The sequence below is a fragment of the Propithecus coquereli genome, unplaced genomic scaffold, assembly GCF_000956105.1.
Source record: "Propithecus coquereli isolate 6110/MARCELLA unplaced genomic scaffold, Pcoq_1.0 Scaffold180, whole genome shotgun sequence".
NCBI lineage: Eukaryota > Metazoa > Chordata > Mammalia > Primates > Indriidae > Propithecus > Propithecus coquereli.
Window position 1 is genome coordinate 2,495,636 of NW_012142746.1, and position 22,784 is coordinate 2,518,419.

A 22,784-nucleotide genomic window follows, 5' to 3' on the forward strand; every position below is an offset into this window, starting at 1 on the left:
GGGCCAGCTTGCGGACGCGCTCGCCCCTCTGGGGAAAAAAACCCCAAAAAAAAAAAAAAAAGAAAAAAAAACCAAGAAATATATTTAAATAAAAGCTAAATTGTACTCAGCTTCTCTTCTCCCGATTATGAAATGTCAAACAATATGCTTTCCTGGTCTCCAAAGGGAAAATCTTTCCCTCTACTGAAGATCTCAAAAGATCTTTGAAAATGGTGATTAATTTTAAAGCTAATGATATAACTATTAGAACTGACTGGGGGGAAGGAGGCTGAGATGGAAAAAGAAAAACTGATAACAGATTTGCCTGCCTTACTAAATTCTGTTTAAAACAAGGAGCCTAAATATATTAGTCTAAAAAATCCACTTTCATTCTATGAACACAGATCAACTAACATTAGAAACAAGTGGGTCAGAAGCCTCATGGGTAGCAAAGGCAAGTCAGGCAACATGGCAATAAAATTTTTCTCTAGTGATGGTTTTTTTGACAAATAGAAAAGTTTGCCAAAAGACATATAATAGGGGAAAATTTGCACAAAACCCTTTACAGAAAAGAATTGCAATTTTTAAACCAAATTAAATTACCAGTTCCAGTCCAGCTAGTACTTCATTGAGTCCTGGCGGCTGACCAATCCAACGGATCACCCCATAAAAAGGAGGATTATCTTTAACTTCGGCCAGTGAGCCCACTTCTAGGCCATGTGAGTTACCAGAAGACATGGCCAAGGGTGGACTCTCCTGAACAGGCGCGCTGTTCAGCTCCCCCATCACAGACTGAGCTGACAGAGAAAGCGGGCTGTGGCCGATACTGCCATTGGTATTGGGCATCTTTGTCAGACTGAACGGTAAAGAGTGAAATCTGTTCTCACTGGACAATGAGTTCACAGAAGGAGGCTGCAGTGGTGGTGAAGAATGGCTGAAGTCTGAAGATATCTCTGTAAGTGACTTTGCAGGGTCTTCTGCAACTGTAAAAAATTATTCCTAATTAGAGAAATTTATTCAGGAACATTAAATATGCCTTACATCTTTAAAAATTAATAGACAGATCTAGCCCAACTGCCCACTCGACCTCTCTACTAGGATTCTTGTAGGCACTGCAAACTCAGTATTTCCAAAACAGCATTCTTACTCTTCCACTCTTCCTCCAAATTTATCTACATCAGTAAATAACACCCAATTGTTCAAATCAAAAAATCTATTAGCAATTGGTATGATATAGGTTATATTCTTTAAGTCAAAATTCAGTACAAAAAGATAACAAAAGATGTAAGAAGCGTTTCTAAATAACTAATGGATCAAAGAGGAACTATAACTTTTAAAAATAAAGAAAAAAGAGAAAGAGAAGGACACAGGGAAAAGAAAGAAAGAACACTTGTAGAACACACCTAAATTAATACTTATACAGGAAATTTATAGACTTAATAGTCTATTTTAGAAAAAAAAAAGCTAAATATGAACTGAGCATAAACTTAAGAATTTTGAAGAACAGAATAACCTCCCCAAAAGTAGAAAAGAATAAAGAACAGAAAGAGAAAACAAATATAGGATAAAGAAACTTAAAGCCCAAAGAAACAATAAACAGAATATATTTAAGAGAAAAAAATAAACAGTAAAGAGAACCAAAAGCTATTTCCTTAAAATGACTAATACAGCTGACAGATGAGTGAGGAAAGAATGAACTACTTACTGGTGTTGAGATAATCAGTTTTCCATATGTTTAAAAATATTAAACTGGAATCCTACTCATATTCTGCACAAAAATCAGTTCCAAGTGGCTTAAAAGCAAAAGCGGCAGGAAAAACTATAAACTTTTAGAAGGCAATATGGAAGAATGTTCTTTATGACTCCAGGGTAGAAATTTCTTAAACATAAGCATACAAACCATAAATGAAAAAAGATTGATAAATATCACCACATTAAAATCAAGAACTACTTGTTTATTAAAAGGTATCATAGCAAGAGTGAAATCTGAGCCACAAACTAGAAGAAAATATTTGCAATCCATATAGCTCACAAAGGATGCAAACTTGGAAAAGGTCTATAAATCAATAAGAAAAAGACAAAAAACTGGAAAAAAAAACAGACAAACGACTTGAAAAGGCAATTCACAGAAGAAACCCAAATCACCAACAAATCAATGAAGGGATTCTTGCGCTCATTAGCAAATAAATATATAAATGAAAGCCAAAACTAACATGAGACATCATTTGAAAAGTTAAAGGTCCAAGAACATTAACTGTTGGTAAGGATGAGGAGCAACTGATACCCTCATGCAGTGCTGATGAGAAAGTGCCGTAGACTGCACATTTGGGCCCCCACAACTCATACGTGGAGATCGAATTCCCAGTGAGAAGGTATCTGCAGGTGAGGCCTTTGGGGGGTGATTATGTCATAAAGGCGAAGCCCTCGTGAATGGGATTAGTGCCCTTATAAAAGGAGTCCCAGAGAACTCCCTTGTCCCTTCCACTGTGTGACAACACAGCAAAAAGACAGCCATCTATTAACCAGGAAGGGAGTCCTCACCAGACACCAAATCTGCAGGCACCTTGATCTTGGACTTCCCAACTTCCCAGAGAGAAGTTTTCTCAACCGTGAAAAATAAGTTTCTGCTGTTTACCAGCCCCCCAGTCTATGGTATTCTGCTACAGTAGCCCAAATGGACTAAGACAGTGTGAAAACCGGTATAACTACTTTGGGAAACAGTTTGACTTTATTTAATAAAGGAAAGATGCCCATATCCTATGACCTAGTAATATCACTCCGAGTTATATACCCTAGACATGTATAAGACTGTTAATAGTAGAGATGTTAATAATACCAGGAAAATAAAATAAAAACAATTCAAATGGCCATCAATAATCAAGTGGATAATTGTGGTATATTCACATCATAGAATACTATACAGCAATAAAAATGAATAAATTACTATCATGTACTGCAACCTAGATGAATCTTATGAACATAATGTTGAGGGGGAATTATACCACAATTATACGATCTGATTCCTTGTACATAAAGCCCAAAAAATAAAGAACTAAGAGTATACTGTTTAGATATGCAAACTTAAGTGATAAAATTATAATGAAAAGCAAAATAATGATAAAACATTACACTAAAGATGATGGTAGCTCAAAGGAGACAATGAAGATAATGGGACTAGGAAGAGGCACACAGGGAGTTTCAAAGGTAATGATAATGGTCTTTTTCTTAAAATGAGTAATGACGACATGAGTGCTCATTGTTACTTTATGTCTATAGTTCTTTACACCTTATCCATTTAAGATTCTTCAGTAATAACATTTAATCTAAAATATTCTTTTAATTATTCTTTTCTTTCCCAAACCCTCAACCCCTCAGGCCCACCACCTGAATCCATAAGCAACTTCTGTTTGTTCTATCTGAAACTCACCCATTTCTCTTAACCCCTACCAGCATCTCTTTAATCCAAGCCATCATCACCTTTCTCCCTGTAACCAGCCTCTTACCTCTGTCTCCATTCTTGCCCCTCTCCAATCTGTTCATCATGCAACTAGTAAAATCTTTTTAAAATATAAAGATCTTAGGTGATCGTTATCATTCCCTATTTCAAAACCTTCTAATGGCTCTCCAGTATTCTTAAAATAAGTACTAAATTTCTTACCTAGACCTACAAGGTCCTGGACGATCTTGCTCCCACGTAGCTCTCCAAACTCATTTCACACACCTCCTTCCCTTTCCTACTACGCTGCCGCCACCCTGGCCTACTTCCTATTTCTCAAATGCGCTTTCGTGCTCAGGGCCTTTGCCCTTACTATTTCCTCTGCCTCGATTGCTCTCTCCAGGCTCCTTCCCTGCAAGTTCATTCTCATCATCCAGGTCTCAACCCAAATACCCTTTCCTCAAAGAGTCTTTTCCAAACCACCCTGTGGTAGGCAGCTTCTGGTTGCTACCACCCTCTTCGCTTCCTTCATTGCGCATGTCACAAGCGACTTCACCTTGTCTGTCTGAACATCTCTCTACCATATACTATAAAACTAGAATGTAAGCTTCACAAGAAAAGCAATTTTGGTTAGTCTTTTCCATGGCTGAATCCACAGCACTTGGTATAGCCACTAACATATACACATACACACACACAAAAAAAAAAAACTTGTAAAATATTTGTTTTTTAAAAAAAAAGTGAATAAATGAATCAAAGATGCTAAAAAAGCTATTGGAAGGCTTCAGATACGTACACTGAAACAAGGAGACAAGGTGCATAAAAAAAAAACTTGTAAAATATTTGTTTTTTAAAAAAAAAGTGAATAAATGAATCAAATATTGTAGAGAAAAGTTTTTTAAATGTATAAGTGAAATTAACCATAAAAATAATGTTCTTTTACCACTAAATTACTTCTATTTTCTAACTTAAGGATGCAGCCCTACTCCACACAAATGTCACTGCTTTATACATTCCATGTACGTCTTTTAGGACCCATATCCCTTCCTGAAATTATTATATAACATTAGACCAGAGTCTAGTAGAATCAAGAAGTTAGGAATATTCTACTACAATACAGAATCTGTAGTAAGAATAATAAAGATAAAATCATAGCATAAACTTGAAGAACGGATGTTACCTAGATTACTAAAAAACCTGTAGTTTTACTAGATTCCTTTCCTTAGGAAGAATGAAGGCATGGAGAAGATAAAATCAAAGATTGCTCACTCAAGCTACTTCCCACATGATACTACTCCAACTCACGTAACAGCAGATTTTTACTGTTATATTGGTGGGTAAGTATCTAACCCCAACTCACGTAGTAGCAGATTTTTATTGTTAGATTGATGGATGTGTTTTAGCCTATAACTGAATCCTTATGATAGCTTAAAAGTCATTATAGGCCAGGCGCGGTGGCTCACGCCTGTAATCCTAGCTCTCTGGGAGGCCGAGGCAGGCGGATTGTTTGAGCTCAGGAGTTCGAAACCAGCCTGAGCAAGAGCGAGACCCCGTCTCTACTAAAAATAGAAAGAAATTAATTGGACAACTAAAAATATATATAGAAAAAATTAGCTGGGCATGGTGGCGCATGCCTGTAGTCCCAGCTACCCGGGAGGCTGAGGCAGGAGGATCGCTTGAGCCCAGGAGTTTCAGATTGCTGTGAGCTAGGCTGACGCCACGGCACTCTAGCCGGGGCAACATAGTGAGACTCTGTCTCAAAAAAAAAAAAAAAAAGTCATTATAGAGTTCTACAGTACTCTTAAATTCTTATTTTCATTTAGTTTGTACACAATTACTAAATCTACTATATGCCAAGCCCTATGCTAAGCACTAGGAATTCACAGTCCAGCAAAAGAGACAGCCAAGAATACAGAACAGTTATGATTACACTTAACCTAACCTAGAAGAAGTGGGAAAAGAAAGGAAAGGCTTTCTAGATAAACTAAAAAGCTGAGATTTAAGAAATGGATAGAAGTAAACCAGACTACAAAGCTGGAGGAAGAGGAAGAAGGATTTCCAAGCAGCAGGAGCAACATGCACAGAAAGAGAAAGCACGGCATGTCCCAAGAATGGCCCCAGTCCAGTATGGCTGGTGCAGGGGAAATGACAGAGATGAGTAAGAGGTCACACCATCAGGAGTTCAACATGCCAAAGTAAGGAATTTGGATTTCTATCTTCAAGGGTTAGGGAAACATTAATAGGTACTAAGCAAAGGAGAGACTTGAACAGAGAGCTACAAAAAACTCACTTAGATAGGAATATGAAGAAAAACACAGTGTGGCAAGTAAAAGTGTGAGCACCGGTATCAAACAGATCTGGGTTGGAATACTGACTCCACGACTGCTAGCCGTGTGACCTCGTACAAGCGATTCCACCACTGTAACAAAGAAGTATGTAAAAATATCTGTCTACCTCATAAAGTTATGAGGATAAGGTAAAATAAGGTATATAAAGTGCTTAGCAAGTGTACAGAGTGGTCACTAAGAGGCGGCTGCAGTGATGACAATGATGATTAAGAAGATGACCGTGGTTATTACTGTTCTGAATAAATTCGAAAGGAACAAGACTGACTGAGACAGGGAAACCAGTCAGAAGCCACCATATTAATCCAGACAGGAACGGGGATCTGAACTAAGGCCATGGGTGCAGAAGTGAAGACAAAGGGAAAGAGTCCAGTGATACTAAAGAGGAGGAAATCCAGACAACTTGGTGACAACAGGATGTGACCAATGAGAGAGAAAGAGAGAGAGAGAGAGAGAGAGAGAGAGAGAGAGAGAGAGAGAGGGAGAGAGAGAGAACGTGCATGATGAAGCCCAAACTTCTATTTTAACAGCTGGATTCACAGATCCATTTCCTCCTCTCCACACCCTCAGCACACTCCTATCTGTCCTCTGACAAAATTCCTCCACAAAAACAGAACTCACTAAGGTTATCAGTGACTTCCAGGTGGCTAAATCTGACGGGCACTGTGTGGTCATCATCCGACCTCCCTCTCAAGCGCGTTCAGTACTACTATCCACTTGATCCTTGGCTTCCTGGTCTTCCCCACACCTCTCTGGTCACTTTCTCTCTGACTCCTTTAACAACTTACCTTCCTCCCACCCCAGCCATTAAGTTCCTCGGGTTCAGTCTTAACCCACACCCTCCATCCTTACTCCATCCTTAGGCAATATTATTCACAGGATTTTAATCACCACGAAAGTGAAGCCAACCTACACATTTATTTCTCCAGCTCTTATTTCTCTTCTAAGCTTCAGACCTGTACATGAACTGCCTATTTGACAAATTGCCTCTAGGAATTTTAAAAAGCCCATTCAACTCAACATTTTCCAAGTCAAATCCATCTTCCTCCACCACCATCTAAGTAGGCAAGCCAGAAAACCAGAAGTCACCACTGATCTCTCTTTCTTCCTTAACTCTCACTTCCAGTCTATCTGTAAGGTCTGTCAATGCACTTCCTAAATATCTCTTATATCCATTCACTTCTCTCTATCTCTTCCCCAAGTCTAGTCCCAGCTACTGTAATCTATTTCTGGGCCCTGAAACAGCCTCCAGTGGTGACCTTGCATTCACTCAGTCCCTACTTCAACCCATTATCTGCTCTGCAGTGAGAATGATCTTTCCAAGAGGCAAACTTGGTCACGCCACCCCTTGCTAAAAATCCATCGGTGGCTCCCATTTCCCTTTTAATAGGGCAACTAGGCTCCACAGGGGCTGGCCCTGTCTGCTTTCCCATTCTCATCACATAAAATGTTATGCCTCTCTCTGTTCTGGTCCTTGGCAACACCAAGTTCCATTCTTCCCTTTACATATGCTATTCCCTCTGCCTAAAAAGCTCTTCTGCCCCCTCTCACTTTGTTACCTACCACTCCTCTGGTAACCCTAAGTGCGTGTCACTTCCCAGGGAAACACCCTGAGCCCCTGAATAAAATCCTCTCTAGCATGTTCTCAGAGCTTCATGTCCCTTCACTGCACCCATCACCAAGGAAATGCTACATCCGACTCTGCGACTGTTTAATTTCTAGCTTAACAACTTGACTATAAACTCAAAAAGGGCAAGGACCATGTCTATTTCTTCTCACCATTGTTATCTCGGTGCCTAAAAGAATGCCTGGCACATAGTAGGCACTCAATAAATATCTGTTGAACAGATGAATAAAAAAAGAGAATATACTAGAAGAAAATGATGTCCCAGAACGAAAGGAAAATAGTTTTTAAAAGGGGGGTGCCTTAAAAAGGGCAGGAAAGACCCAGACAGAAAAGTCCTCAAATTACTCAATTGATTCTGAAGATCTTTTGCCCTAAACAGATCAATTAAGGGAAGAGAATATGCTACTAATACATTTTCAAATGCTTTATTAATCTTAAAGCAGTACAGTTCAAATTATGTAAAATATTTCAGTTCACCAATATTATAAAAAATGATCTACCCATTCTGTTTCCAAAAATGACAAATACTGGTGAAAAAGCCACTTTTCTTTGATAAGTTAAAAGAAAGGATCATTTATAAAGATCATGAAAATTATAGATTACCTTCATCAATGTACCATGTATTTTTTGATTTGGATTGTTGTTGTGAGTCAACAGAAGACCCATTTAAGGTATAAAATAATTCAGATCTGTTTCTATTTCCAGGGTCTGAGGTAGATCCTATAGAACAAGAAAAGTTCCTTTTAAAAATAAAGTCAATATAGTATCAAATTTTTCAGTAAGATAAATTAATATGAATATGGTGTTAACAACTATTTACACAATCAACAGATATATACAAACACAATATATTTTATTATTGCCTTCACCTTTAAAAAGCTTCATAAACATTTTGGCAATGTTAAAAACATTCTTTGACCCAAAAGTCAATATCGGAGGGGAGTGGGAATAAGTTAAAAGAAAAGCTTGCTCATTTTTTTAAAAAAACGAACTGCTTTAAGAAATCATTCCATGTACTATAGCTTATTTCTAAATGTCAAAATTATCATTCCCCAACTTCACTTGATGAACTCATTGGTTCACAAATTTAAACTATTATTTTAAAACAGCTCATTTCAGAAGAAGGTACTCTTCAAATGCTATATACAAATCAATGCCCAAATTAAGTCCAAAAAGAGTTATGGTTTAAACATTTTGGAGTTGTTTGGTCATCAAATTCCTTGCTTCATTTCCTCATGTCTTTGAAAAAGTAAAGCACTGTTATGTCTTATATATCGGCTTTGTTAAATTTAAGAGTTAGTGAAGCTATGTCACAGCCATTTCAAGATGCTACCCCACGTTGGTATTAACTAGAGAACATGTCACAGTGAGGAGCAGTGGGGTCTCCAGAACCCACACAAAAGGTGATTTTTTTTTTTTACCTTTAAAGCAGGTGGCTCCACACTTACCTGCTGTAACCAAGATCTGCTACCACACAACACACCATGACTTGAGGAAATCTTTAGGCTATTTCCAGTTAAGTGAGAGTAGCAAGTTTGAGCTATCCTATATAGATTTATAGGTTAACATAAAAAATACTATTACCTATATATCCTGCAATTAGTCCTAAGTCTCCCAGGGCCCAATGTCACATAAAATAATTCTTAAAGTACAATTTCCTTTTAAATGAAACCAAATAGTTTTATTCACTAAATAATTGAGGAAAAACCACTCTTCTCCTAACCCACAAGTGAGTTAACAAAAATTCTTACGGCTTATTAAATGAGCTGTTTGGCTGGTAAAACTACCATCCCATAAATTTATGAAGTATGTGGAAGCTAATAAAAAAAACCTGTGAACTCCACACGTATTGTGAGGAAGCTTGTGGAAAAGAGACAAAAATTTCTGCTTAGCAATTTGGAATTTAATTTGTGCCACATCTAGTTAGCAAAACCACATAATTAATCTCTAGGATAGTTTCTCCTAGCTAATATTACCCACACATGATTATTTTATATAGTTGCAATTCTAAACTATATGTATGAATGTTACAAGTAGGGAGTTTTAAAAAGCAGCTGATTATGGACAAGCAAAACACACAGGTCCTCATGGGAAACTTTTCATCAGGTAAAAAAGGTTGGGAACTCTAGGCTTAAACAGCGATATTTATATAAAAGTTTTAGTTTAACTAAAAATATTTTAAAGGAGAAAGTCCACATATATGTTAAGGGATAATAGCTTATAATCTTTTTTAATGCCCTTGCAAGTCAGACACCATGGAAATTACTAAGGATTATATCCTATTAATCCATACCTGTAGCCTTTGGTTTATTATGACTGGATGAACCTTTGTCCCCAACACCTCTTGACATAAAGGCAAGTTTGGGAGGCCTCCTTTCCTGTGTCACGCTATCTGAAACAGTAAACATGCTTTTTTAAAGATAAAAGTAAATTCCTGTAGAGGAGAAACAATCAAGAAAACAATGACAATAATGGGGAAAAAAAAAAAAAAGAAAAACCTCCTTCCAAAAAGAAAGCAGAATTTTTATAGTTATACAAATTCTTTTTAAAAGCTATCAAAAGTACTGAAAGAGATGATACCATGCAGGTGAAAAATCAATACTACACTTCAAAATGTAATTTCTACAAAAAAATACACTTCCAAAATACAATTCAGCTAAATGCTTTAACCTCTTAAAAATTTAATTACTTGTAGTCACTTTTACTTGAACACTACAAAGGAAATCTTACTCATAACTTTTTTTCAGCATTTCCCAAATCAGAATGCCCGAAATACCCCTGCATATTATGAAGTGTTCCACACTCAAATATTTCTTGAGATAAGCAACGATAAACAACTTCTTTACTGTATGAAACTGAAAGCTTTACTATGCTAATGTGTATTCTGAATCTCTCAAGGAGGAATAAACTTATTTGATGACATTTTTTGTGCAACTCTACTTAGTATCTCAACTTAATATATTTCATGGAACACAGTTTGAAAAAAGTCTGGTTAGGAACATGTATCATGGTTAGGAATGTTCTGGTTAAGAATATGTATCTGTTTTTAAAAACATATATATGTTAAGAATAATACAGATAAGTATACAAACACTTATACAGGTAAACAGGAAAAACACAGAGAATTACACACAGATTAAAAATGCAGAAAGTCAAAGACATAAAACAATATATTTGAAGAAAACACTCAAAACTTCTTTTTGAAATAAAGGTGTAATAAATTTGGCAAGCTTGTTTTTGAAACAAAGACCACCCAATCTTAAAGCCCAATAATGTTCATAAGATACTCATAAATACTGATCGAGTAAACGTGGAAGAGTCAGTGTGGAAAGTTTTTCCTTTGAAAACTTCAACAACACATCTGTGGAGTCCAACATGACACTTAGGAGTCATACCTGATAAAGCTGTGTATCAGCAAAAACGGTATCACCCACAGTGGATTTTTGAGGACAGAAAGAAAGAAATAGGAGAATTTTTATATTTTAAATACAAAGAAAAGACCATTTTTTTAAAAAAAGGAAATCATACTGAATTAATTATATGGAAATGATGCCCGGTTACTTTTTCCATGGTTGGAAGAGGGAGGAATGTATTATTAAACTATATCTTAAACATCTCAGAACATGATCAAATAGAATATGAAAATATTCTTTTAATTCGAAAAGTATACTGATTAACTATGATTGTAACCAGGTGATATAGTAAAAGAAAGGCTATTTACTAAAAGTAAAAGAAAAACTATTTACTAAAACAGTAGTCCTGTCTTATTCACGCTTTCACTTTCCATGGTCTCAGTTACCCACAGTAAATCGCGGTCCAAAAATATTGAATGGAAAATTATAGGAATAAACAAGTCATAAGTTTTAAGTTGCATACTGTTCTGAGTAATGTGATGAAAGCTCACACCATTGGGCTCTGCCCCACCCAAGACATGAACTACCCCTTTGTCCAATGTCTGTCTACACTGCATACATTCCCCGCCTGTTAGTCACTTAGTAGCCAACTCAGTTATCAGATGAACTGTTGTGATATTACAGTGCTTGTGTTCAAGTCACCTTTATTTTACTTAATAGCCCCAAAGTGCGTGAGTAGTGATGCTGCCATATTGTTATAATTGTTCTATTTTGTTATTATTGTTGATCTCTTACTGTACCTACTTTATAAACTAAACTTTATTATAGGTATATACATATAGAAAAAAACAACATATATAGGATTTGGTTCTATCCACAGTTTCAGGCATCGAATAGGGGTCTTGGAAGTATCCCCTGCAGATAAAGGGGAACTACCATATTTTTACAATGTTACCATTCACATATCTTTAAATATCACCTGTGATAACTACTGCAGAAGGAAAATCTTCTTAATCACTGGGAAAAGTTCCCAAATTATAGTATATAAATTGACTAAAGAAAAATAATTCCCACTATTAACTGTAATTAACTGCATAAAACTCCTCTTAAAAAAAGATATTCACGTGCATACCATAATATACATACATTATACAATTGGTAGCCATTATAACAAATATGGCAAATGGTCTTCCCTTTGTTAGGCTATGAAGGCACCCTAGCAATACTGAAGGGCCAAACAGATGAGGCAGTGGTGACAGCTCTTCTGGTGATAGTTCTGCTGGTAAGCCCTTCTGGGGCAGGCTCCAAAGCTTAGAAACGTGAGCTGGAGGGCACTGGAGTAGGAAACTGTGGTAACCTTCTGCCAGAGACTGTCTGAGAGGCAGTCAAATGTCAACTTTGAGGACATTCCAACAGAATTCTAAGTAGATAAAGGGTCACATACCACATCTAACTTGCCCTCACCAATTATATACCAAATATTTCTTGTTACTTTATCACAACTATGTTCATCATCCAAAACTTCTTGAGTCATGAAGCAAAGCCTTCTAATTTAAGTGAATTTTAAGAGATTACAACTCAGGAAAAGGTAAATATGGGATAGTAAACAAGGTAAGGAATAAATTCAGTAGATAATTTTGTGAAACTAAAACAATCCTGATTAAAGATATGAAAGAGAGAGCAAGAAATATCCACCAAACAGCATGTACAAAAATGTACACACAGCAGCCCTATTCATAACAACCAAGATCTAGAAACAATCCGTTCCACAGAATGGATAAACAAATTGTGGTCTATTCATATGACGGAATACTATATAGCAATAAAAAGGAACAAACCTCACAACAACATGGACACTGTTTGAGCAAAAGAAACGAGATCAAAAGTCTCCATTATATACGTACAGCAAGACTGCATTCAAAATGATAAAAATTTGCCTTATGACAAGAAGAAAAAGAATGACAAAATTCATAGCTTATCTGTCAATCTTATTGATTTAATCAGAAAAAGAAAATCCCTTTGAGAATCTTGAGCTGGAAATCATAACAATAAACAAGTGAACAAGTTATTGTTCAAACCAAAACAAATGTCCATGAATTGGAATGGGAAGATGGAATAAACATACTTTTCCCTATTTCTCCTGCTAAGTACAACTAAAACCTCTGGAAATAATATATAAAACAAATATTAGAAGATTCTGAAAGGTGGAGAGGAGAAGGTGGACTTGCTAGGAACCTCAAGACCTAAGAAATAACACAGTGGATATTTCCCTGGGTTTTCTCCTTGCCTAAGTTCTTATCCCAGACTTAGAGCTGAAGAAGCCAACAACCCAGAATATCGATGGGCACAGACAAACGAAAGTCCCAACAAAAGTCTGAAGGACATCAGTTCTCCCTAAAGTTATATATGAGTTTAATGCAATTCCTATCAAAATCTCAACAAGATTTTGAGTATATATACACAGGATTATTCTAAAATAAATATGGAGAGGCAAAAGATCTAGAATAGCTAAAATAATTTTGGAAAAGAAGAATAAAGTAGGAAGGATATGTTTACTTGATTGCAAACTTACTATTAATATTTAGCTACAGTAATTGAGACTGTGGTATTGGCTGTGGGATAGACACACAGATCAATGGAACAGAATGGAGAACCAAGAAACAGACCCACACAATATGCCCAACTTATTTTTGACAAAAGTACAAAAGCAATTCAATAGAAGAAAGTCTTTTCAACAAATGGTGCTGGAGCAATTAGAATGCATAGGTTTAAAAAAAGAACATCTATTTAAGTCTCACATCTTATAAAAATTAACTCAAAATGGATCATGTACTTAAATGTAAAGATGTATAAGAGAGCGAGGATGTAAAGAAATCAGAACTTTCATACATTGCTGGTAACAATGTAAACAGTGCAGTCGCTTTGGAAAAGAGTCTACCAGTTCTATGAATAACTAATCATAGAGTTGCCACATGACCCAGCAATTCCACTCCTAGGCATATACCCAATAGAACCAAAAACATACGTCCACAGAAAAACTTGTACATGAATGTTCATGGCGGCATTTTTTACAATAGTCAAAAACTAGAAACAATCTAAATGCTCATCAACTGATGAACAGATAAACAAAACATGGTATATCCACTCACTGAAGTAATATTCAGCCATATACAGGACTGGAGTACTGATACATGCTAAAACATGGATGAACCTTGAAAAGATTATGCTTAAGTGAAGGAAGCCAGACACAAAGGGCCACATATTTTTTAATTCCATTAATATGAAATGTCCCGAATAGGCAAATCTATAGAGACAGAGAGCAGATTGCCAGGGGCTGAGGGTAGGAGGCTATGGGGAGTGACTGCTTAAAGGGTATAGGGTTCCCATTTGGGATGATCAAAAAGTTCTGAACTAGATAGCAATGATGGCTGCACATTACAAATGTACTTAGTATCACTGAATTATATACTTTAAAGGGGCAAACGTAATGGCATGTGAATTATATTTCAATTTTTAAAAGCTTAGGAGAAAATCTTCCATATCTAGAGCTAAATAAAAATTGTTAGACTTGATGCCAAAAGCATGATCCATAAAAGGAAAATTTTATAAGTTGGACTCCATAAAATCAAAATCTTTTGCTTGTGAAAGACCCTATTAAGAGGATGAAAAGACAAGCTAAAAACTAGGAGAAATCAGTGTGACACATTACATTAACAGAAAGAAGGACAAAAACCATATGATCATTTCAACTGATGATGAAAAGCATTCTATAAAATGATCATAAAAACTCTTAAAAAACTGAGTATAGAAGAAACTTACCTCAACACAATAAAAGCCATATATGACAGAACCACAGCTAGTATCACACTGAATGGGGAAAAAGTGAAAGCCTTTCCTCTAAGATCTGAAACAAGGCAAGGATGCCCACTTTCACCACTGTTATTCAACATAGTACTGGAAGTTCTAGCTAGAACGATCAGAGAAGAGAAAGAAATAAAGGGCATCCAATTGGAAAGGAAGATGTAAAATTATCCTTGTTTGAGGACAGTATGATCTTCTATCTAGAGAAACCTAAAGACTCCACAATAAAAAACTATTAGAACTGATACACAAATTCTGTAAAGTTGCAGGATACAAAAATCAACATACAAAAATCAGTATCATTTCTACATGTCAACACTAAGCAATCTGAAAAAGAAATCAAGAAAGTAATCCCATTTACAGTAGCTACAAATAAAATAAAATACTTAGGAATAAACTTAACTAAAGAAGTGAAAGATCTCTATAATGAAAACTATAAAACACTGATGAAAGAAATTAAAGGGGACACAAAAAAATGGAAAGATATTCCATGTTCATGGATTGGAAGACTCGATATTGTTAAAATGTCCCTACCACACAAAGCGATCTACAGATTCAGTACAATACCCACCAAAAAAACCAATGACATTCTTCACAGAAATAGAAAAAAATAATCCCAAAATTTATATGGAACCACAAAAACACCAGAATAGCCAAAGGTATCCTGAACAAAAAGAAAAAAACTGGAGGAATCACATTATCTGACTTCAAATTATACTACAGAGCTGTAGTAACCAAAACAGCATGGTATTGGCATAGAAACAGACACATACACCAATAGAACAGAACAGAGAACCCAGAAATAAATTCACACATCTATAGTGAACTTATCTTTGATGAAGTTGCCAAGAATATATATTGGGAAAAGAACAGTTTCTTCAATAAATGGTGCTGGGAAAACTGGACATCCATATGCAGAAGAATGAAATTAGATCTTTATCTCTCACCATATATAAAAATCAAATCAAAATGATGAAAGACTTAAACCTAAGATCAAAAGTATAAAACTAAAAGAAAACATTGGAAAAATGCTTCAGGATATTGGTCTGGGCAAGGACTTCTTGAGTAATACCCCCAAAGCACTGACAATCAAAGCAAAATTGGACAAATGAGATCACATCAAGCTAAAAAGCTTCTGCACAGCAAAGGAAACAATCAAAGTGAATAGACAACCCACAGAATGGGAGAAAATATTTTCAAACTACCCATCTGACAAGGGATTAATAACTAGAATACATAAGGAGCTTCAATAACTCAATATGAAAAAATCAAATAATCCAATTTAAAAATGGGCAAAGGATCTAAATAGACATTTCTCAAAAGAAGACATACAAATGGCTAACAGGTATATGCAAAAATGCTCAACATCATTAGTCATCAGAGAAATGCAAATCAAAACTACAATGAGATATTATCTCACTCCAGTTAAAATGGTTTTTATCAAAAAGATAGGCAATAACAAATGCTGGTGAGGATGTGGGGAAAGGGAAACCCTTATACACTGCTGGGGGAAATGTAATATATTACTAAATTAGTGCAGCTACTATGGAAAACAGTACGGAGGTTCCTCGAAAAAACTAAAAATACAACTACCATATGGCCGAGTAATCCCACTGCTAGGTATAAATCCAAAAGAAGGGAATTCAGTATATCAAAAAGATATCTGCACTCCCATGTATATATGTTTATTGCAGCACTATTCACAATAGCCAAGATTTGGAATCAACCTCAGTGTTCATCAACAGATGAATGGATAAAGAAATTGTGGTACATATACACAACAGAATATTATTAATATATAGCCATAAAAAAGAATGAAATCCTGCCATTTGCAACAACATGGATGGATTTGGAGAACATTATGTTAAGTGAAATGAGCCAAGCACAGAAAGACAAATCTCATATGTTCTCACTCATATGTGGGAGCTAAATATTAAAAACAAATAAATATTAAATATTAAAAATTGATCTCATGGAGACAAGAGTGTAGAATGATGGTTACCAAGGCTGGGAAGGGTAGCAGGGAGGAGGGGATAAAATGGAGATGGTTAATTGGTACAAAAATATAGTTAGATAGAATGAACAATATTTGATAGCATAATAAAGTAACTATAATCAATAATAAGTTAGGGTATACTTTAGGGTAACTAAAAAGTAGAATTGGAATGTTCCTAACACAAAGAAAGGATAAATGCCTGAGGTGATGGATACCCCAATTACCCTGATTTGATTAGTTCATACTGTATGCCTGTATCAAAACATCATATGTACCCTATAAATACATACAACTATTATGTACCCAATAATTAAAATTTTTAAAAATGTGAACATACAGTGACAGAAGATCAGTGTTCGCCTGAATTTGGGGGCGCAAAGGCAGAGGGAGGGATCCCAAAGGTCATATCCCAAAGGGAGTGATGGATATGTTCATTATCTTGATTGTGTAGACGGTCTCATAGGTGTACACATATGTCAAAACTTATCAAATTGTAAACTATGTGCAGTTTATTATGTGGCAAGTATATCTCAATAAAGCTATTAAAAATTTTAAGAAGAAGATATATGAAGCTGCTAAGATATGCAAACATTGAATAACACAAAATAAAAAAGGATCAAGGATACAAAAGGAAAGTAGGTAGCTGGGATCAGTGTTAGGAAAGTTCTCACTAGATACCTTTTTAAAATTCTGTGTAAATGAATATACTGCATAGTCTAAAAAAAATAGCATTATACTCCCAACCCCCACAACTAGAAAAGATGATCCAGGCTGAACTAGAAAAGCAGAAATTTATAATTTAGGGGTGGCACTAATTGATATGCTTCCTCACAACTTCAAGAACCTGACTATACTGTCAAATTAGATATGTTAACATTTTTAACCGTTTGAAATAGAATTGAAGAGAGGAAAAATTTTATAACATGTTTAAGATTCCTACATCTTTTACTCAAAGGTATCCTTTAGAAGCCAACTTTAACAAGCAATTGACTGGAAAGAATTCTTTCCTAATCTCACCAGCTGTTCAACTGTTTCAAAAAGAATCTTTTTTAAATGCTGGAAATATTAATTTTGTCCTACAAATGAAGGTAATTTGGCAAGAAAAAGAAAAAAAGGAACTAAAGGAGACACTTTGACTCTTTTTTTCCCCTCAAGAAAAGAGTGTTAATGATGACATGAAATACAGATGAAGACTCATTCAAATGAACTAAATTAATTTTCGTTTACACAACTTTAGTTTTAAAAGTCTATTTGCAAGCTTTATTTTGTTGGCAAATAAGCATAATTTATGTATTATGTTGTAAAAGCTGGTATCATTCTTAATTATCTCCTATTCAGGGTTTATGAAAATCAAGCTTTAAAAGAAAAAAAAATAGCATTTGTTTCCTCTCTCTTCACTGTTATGAGGCAGCAATAATGACAATAATGACTGCTGATCTACAACATCAAAATGTGTCTAACAAGTGACTCCTGAGACAGTCATGTACCTAATTTTTATTCTTTTAGTCCTATATCAATATTTAAATAAAATATAATTATAAATGTTTTTAAGATAAATACTCCTAATGAACAATTCCTTCTCAGGTTATACTCAATTCTATCACACAAAAACAGAAATGGTAGCTGTTCTCTTTTCCTTTCTTTTTAAGTGCTACTGCAGAACCCAAGATAATTTACATTTCAAACCAAATTGAGATGTGTAAAAAATATACAGAAGGAAATATAGCTCTAGAGTCTGGGGAAAAAAGCACTTCAAATATTTATTCTACAGCAGACTGGGAAAAACACAATCAATTATACATAACCCCACTTCATAGTTCAGGTATCTCTTTCTTTCTTAAATTATGATACTAAACTAATGATTTCCTTAGATGCCCAGCTTACTCGATATAATGAATTATATTCAGTTGTAAAATGTAAAATTCAAAGAAATGCAATTAAGGTAGGTAAAAAGAATGGTTACACTCAATCTAAAATGCCATAAGGTTTTGAGCTTTCAAAAGTACCCTTTGAAATTAAAAAGAGAAATTATAAGGGAAACCTGAAAACATAAAGGCATACCTCACAGATATTTCCAGATCGGTTCCAGACCGCCGCAATAAAGCAAGTATCACAATAAAGTGAGTCGTACAAATTTTGGGGCTTCCCAATGCATATAAAAGTTACATTTACACTATACCATAGTCCATTAAATGTGCAATACCATTATGTCTAAAAAAGGTATATATCTTAATTTAAAAATACTTTATCACTAAAAAATGCAAATAATTATCTGAATCTTCAGCAAGTCATAATCTTTTTCCTGGTGGAGGGTCTTGCCTCAACATTGATGGCCACTGACCGATGAGGATGGTGGTTGCTGAAGGTTGGGGTGGCTGTAGCAATTCTTAAAATAAGACAATTGGCTTTGTGTGGTGGTGACTCATGCCTGTAATCCTGGCATTTTGGGAGGATCGCTTGAAGCCAGGAGTTTGAGACCAGCCTGGGCAACAAGGAGACCCTCATCTTCACAAGAAATAAAAAAATTAGCCAGGCATGGTGGTGCGTGCCTATAGTCCCAGCTACTTGGGAGGCTGAGGCAGCAGGATCCCTTGAGTCCAGGAGTTTGAGGCTGCAGTGAGCTATGATGATGCCACTGTACTCTAGTCCAGGCAACAGAGTGAGACCCTGTCTCTAAATAAATAAATAAAAATAAGACAACAATGAAGTTTGCTGCATCAATTGACTCTTTCATAAAAGCTTTCTCTGTAGCATGCAATGTTGTTTATAACCACGTTCACAGCAATGTCACCAGGAGTAGATTCCATCTCGAGAAATCACTTTCTTTCCTCATCCATAAGAAGCAATCCTCATCTGCTCTCGTTTGATCATGAGATTGCAGCAATTCAGTCACATCTTCAGACTCTACTTCTAGGTCTAGTTCTCTTGCTATTTCTACCACATCTGCAGTTACTTTCTATATTGAAGTCTTGAACCCCTCAAAGTCATCCATGAGGGTGGATTTCTTCCAAACTCCTATTAATGTTGATATTTTGAATTCCTCCCCCATGAACCATGAATGTTCTTAATGGTATCTAGAATGGTGAGTCCTTTCCAGAAAGATTTCAATTCACTTTGCCCAGATCCATCAGAGGACTCACTATCTAGGGCAGCTATAGCCTTACAAAATGTATTTCTTAAATAACAAGGCTTGACAGTCACAATTACTCCTTGATCTACAGGCTGCAGAATGGATGTTGTGTTAGCAGGCATGCAAACAACATTCATCTCCTTTTACATCACGATCAGAGTTCTTGGGTGACGAGGTGCATTGTCAATGAGCAGTAATAATTTTGAAAGGAATCTTTCTTTCTGAGGGGTAAGTCTAAACAGTGGGCTTAAAATATTCAGCAAACCATGCTGTAAACAGATGTGCTGTTATCCAGGCTTTGTTCTTTCGTTTATAGAGTACAGGCAGAGTAGATTTAGCATAATTCTTAAGGGACCTATTATTTTCAGCATGATAAATGAGCACTGGCTTCAACTTAATGTCACCAGCTGCATTAATCCCTAACAAGAGAATCAGCTTGTCGTTTGAAGCTTTGAAGCCAGGCTTTGACTTCTCCTCTCTAGCTATATAAGTCTTAAAGGGTATCTGCTTCCAATAGAAGACTGTTTTGTCAACATGGACAATCTTTTGTTTAGTGTAGCCATCTTCATCAACGAACTTAGCTAGATATTCTGGATAACTTGCTTCAACTTCTACATCAAAATTTGCTGTTTCACATCACACTTTTATGTTATGAAGACAGCTTCCTCTTTAAATCTCATGAATCAACCTCTGCTACCTTGAAACTTTTCTTCTGCAGCTTCCTCCTCTCTCTCAGCCTTCACAGAATTAAAGAAAGTTAAGGCCTTCCTCTGGATTAGGATTTGGTTTAAGAGAATGTTGTAGCTGGTTTGATCTTCTATCCATACCACTGAAACTTTCTCCATTATCAGTGATAAGGCTGTTTCTCTTTCTTATAATTCGTGTGTTCATTGGAATAGTAGTCTTAATTCCCTTTAAGAACTTTTTCTTTTGCATTCACAACATGGCTAACTGCTGGAAGAGGCCTAGTTTTTGTCCTATGACAGCTTTCAACATGCCTTCCTCACTAAGCTTAATCATTTCTAGCTTTTGATTTAAAGTGAGATATGTGTAACTCTTTTTATCTCTTGAACATTTTTGTTTTTTTGTTTTCAATGGTAACAATATTCTCTTTTTTTTTTATTTCAGAGTATAAAAATACGGAACACTTTACGAATTTGCATGTCATACTGGTGCAGGGGCCATGCTCATCTTCTCTGTATCATTCCAATTTTAGTATACGTGCTGCCAAAGTGAGCACTCTCTTGAACATTTAGAGGCCACTGCAGGGTTATTAATTGGCCCAGTTTCAATATTGTTGTGTCTCAGGAAATAGGGAGGCCCGAGGAGAGGGAGAGACACAAGGGAAAATTTGGTCAGTGGAGCAATAGGCACACACACATTTACTAATTAAGTTTGCTATCTTATCTGGGTGCAGTTTATGGTCCCTCAGAATAATACAAAAGCAACATCAAAGATCACTGATCACACATCACCATAACAAATACAATAATAACGAAAAAGTTTGAAATATTGTGAGAACTACCAAAATGTGACACAGAGACATGAAGCGAGCATATACTGCTGGAAAAATGGCATTGATATACTCGCTTGATGCAAGGTTGCTACAAACCTTCAATTTGAAAAAAATGCAATATCTGCAAAGCACAATAAAGCAAAAGCAAAATAAAATGAGGTATGCCTGTATTTGATTTGCTGAAACAAGTAAAATTACATTTTCCATGTGATTTTGGAGAAATAACATTAGCACAGAATTGGTTACCCCTGCAAGAATACATAAATAATGAAAGAAAATTTATTTTACAAGGGATTCCCCTTAGCCATCCAGCACATTAATGTTATAAAATTATCATAACTCCCAGAATTTGCTTAAGAGGATGGATGTCTCACCCTCAGCTCTACTGATAATTTGGACCAGAAAATTCTTCGTTATGCAGGCTGCTTTGTGCACTGTAGGATGTTTAGCAACATCTCTGGCCTCTACCTACTGGATGCCAATAGCACCCCCACCTCAGATGTGACAATCAAAAATGTCTTCAGATACTGCCAAATGTCCCCTGGGGACAAAATCATCTCAGGTTGAGAACTACTGGCTTAGACCTAAAAAGGATCTTCTTATGAAAGTTTTATATTAATGCTAAAACAATTAAAAAGGAAAGAAAAAGAAAAGAAAGAAAAAAAACCTTAAAAGTTCAGTAGTTTTACAGTAAAAAAAAAATTTTCATATTTCAAACAATAAAAACTATAAAAATAAAATATAATCATAAATGCCACCACACATCCCCAGAGAAACGCTTCCTTTTTCTTGAATAAACGTCTCTAGATTCTAAGACACATATCTAAAAAGTTCCTACCAGACCATTTTTCCTATAGAAAATAGATATAAACTTTGACAAAATACAAAAATCAACTGTCAGCAGGCAATAAGGGGGAAAAACAAAAAAGACAAATTATGAGGAGACTCAAAATTTAGAAGAAGGGAATAGCAAAAAGATAATTTAAAATTGCTCAACATACAAAAAAAAAAACTCCATCCCATCTTCAAAAGAAAAAATTCCAACAGTGGATACCAATCTATAGAAAATTCAGATGTTGGAATTAGCAAACAAGAATTTTAGAGCAGCGGTAAAGGAAAATATGGTCACAGTGAAGAAAGGCAATCTCATCAGAGAAATAAAAACTATTTAAACAAACAAAAAAGTACTTAAAAATACAATATCTGAAAAAATAATTCATTTGGATGGGCTATACAACACAATGGGGCTAAAATAAGGAAAAGTCAGTAAAATTGAACATAGAACGATATAAATATCTGAAGAACAGAGAGAAAAATGTCTAAAAAAGTAACAGAGCCTCAATGACCTACAGGACAATATCAAAAATTCTAACATATATCCACTTTAAATCACAAAATGAGAGAAGACTGAATAGGACAGAAAAAGCATTTCCAGATACAATGGCTAAAATTTTTCCAACTTTGTTTAAAGATATAAATTTACAAATCTAATAAGTTTAGTAAATTTCCAGCATAATAACTATGAAGAAAAACATGCTAGG

General features: G+C 35.5%; 1 protein-coding gene across 4 annotated transcripts in view; it reads right to left on the reverse strand.

The window, feature by feature from the left end:
- Positions 1-22,784, reverse strand: part of CYLD (cylindromatosis (turban tumor syndrome)) — a 60,291-nt gene that overhangs the window by 16,383 nt on the left and 21,124 nt on the right. For all 4 annotated transcript variants that reach the window (XM_012642621.1, XM_012642619.1, XM_012642620.1 and 1 more), the window contains 3 exons: positions 9,681-9,779; positions 7,991-8,107; positions 583-962 (listed from right to left, as the gene is read on the reverse strand). In XM_012642621.1, the coding sequence (XP_012498075.1) occupies positions 583-962; positions 7,991-8,107; positions 9,681-9,779 (596 nt within the window). The remainder of the gene's footprint in view (positions 1-582; positions 963-7,990; positions 8,108-9,680; positions 9,780-22,784) is intronic.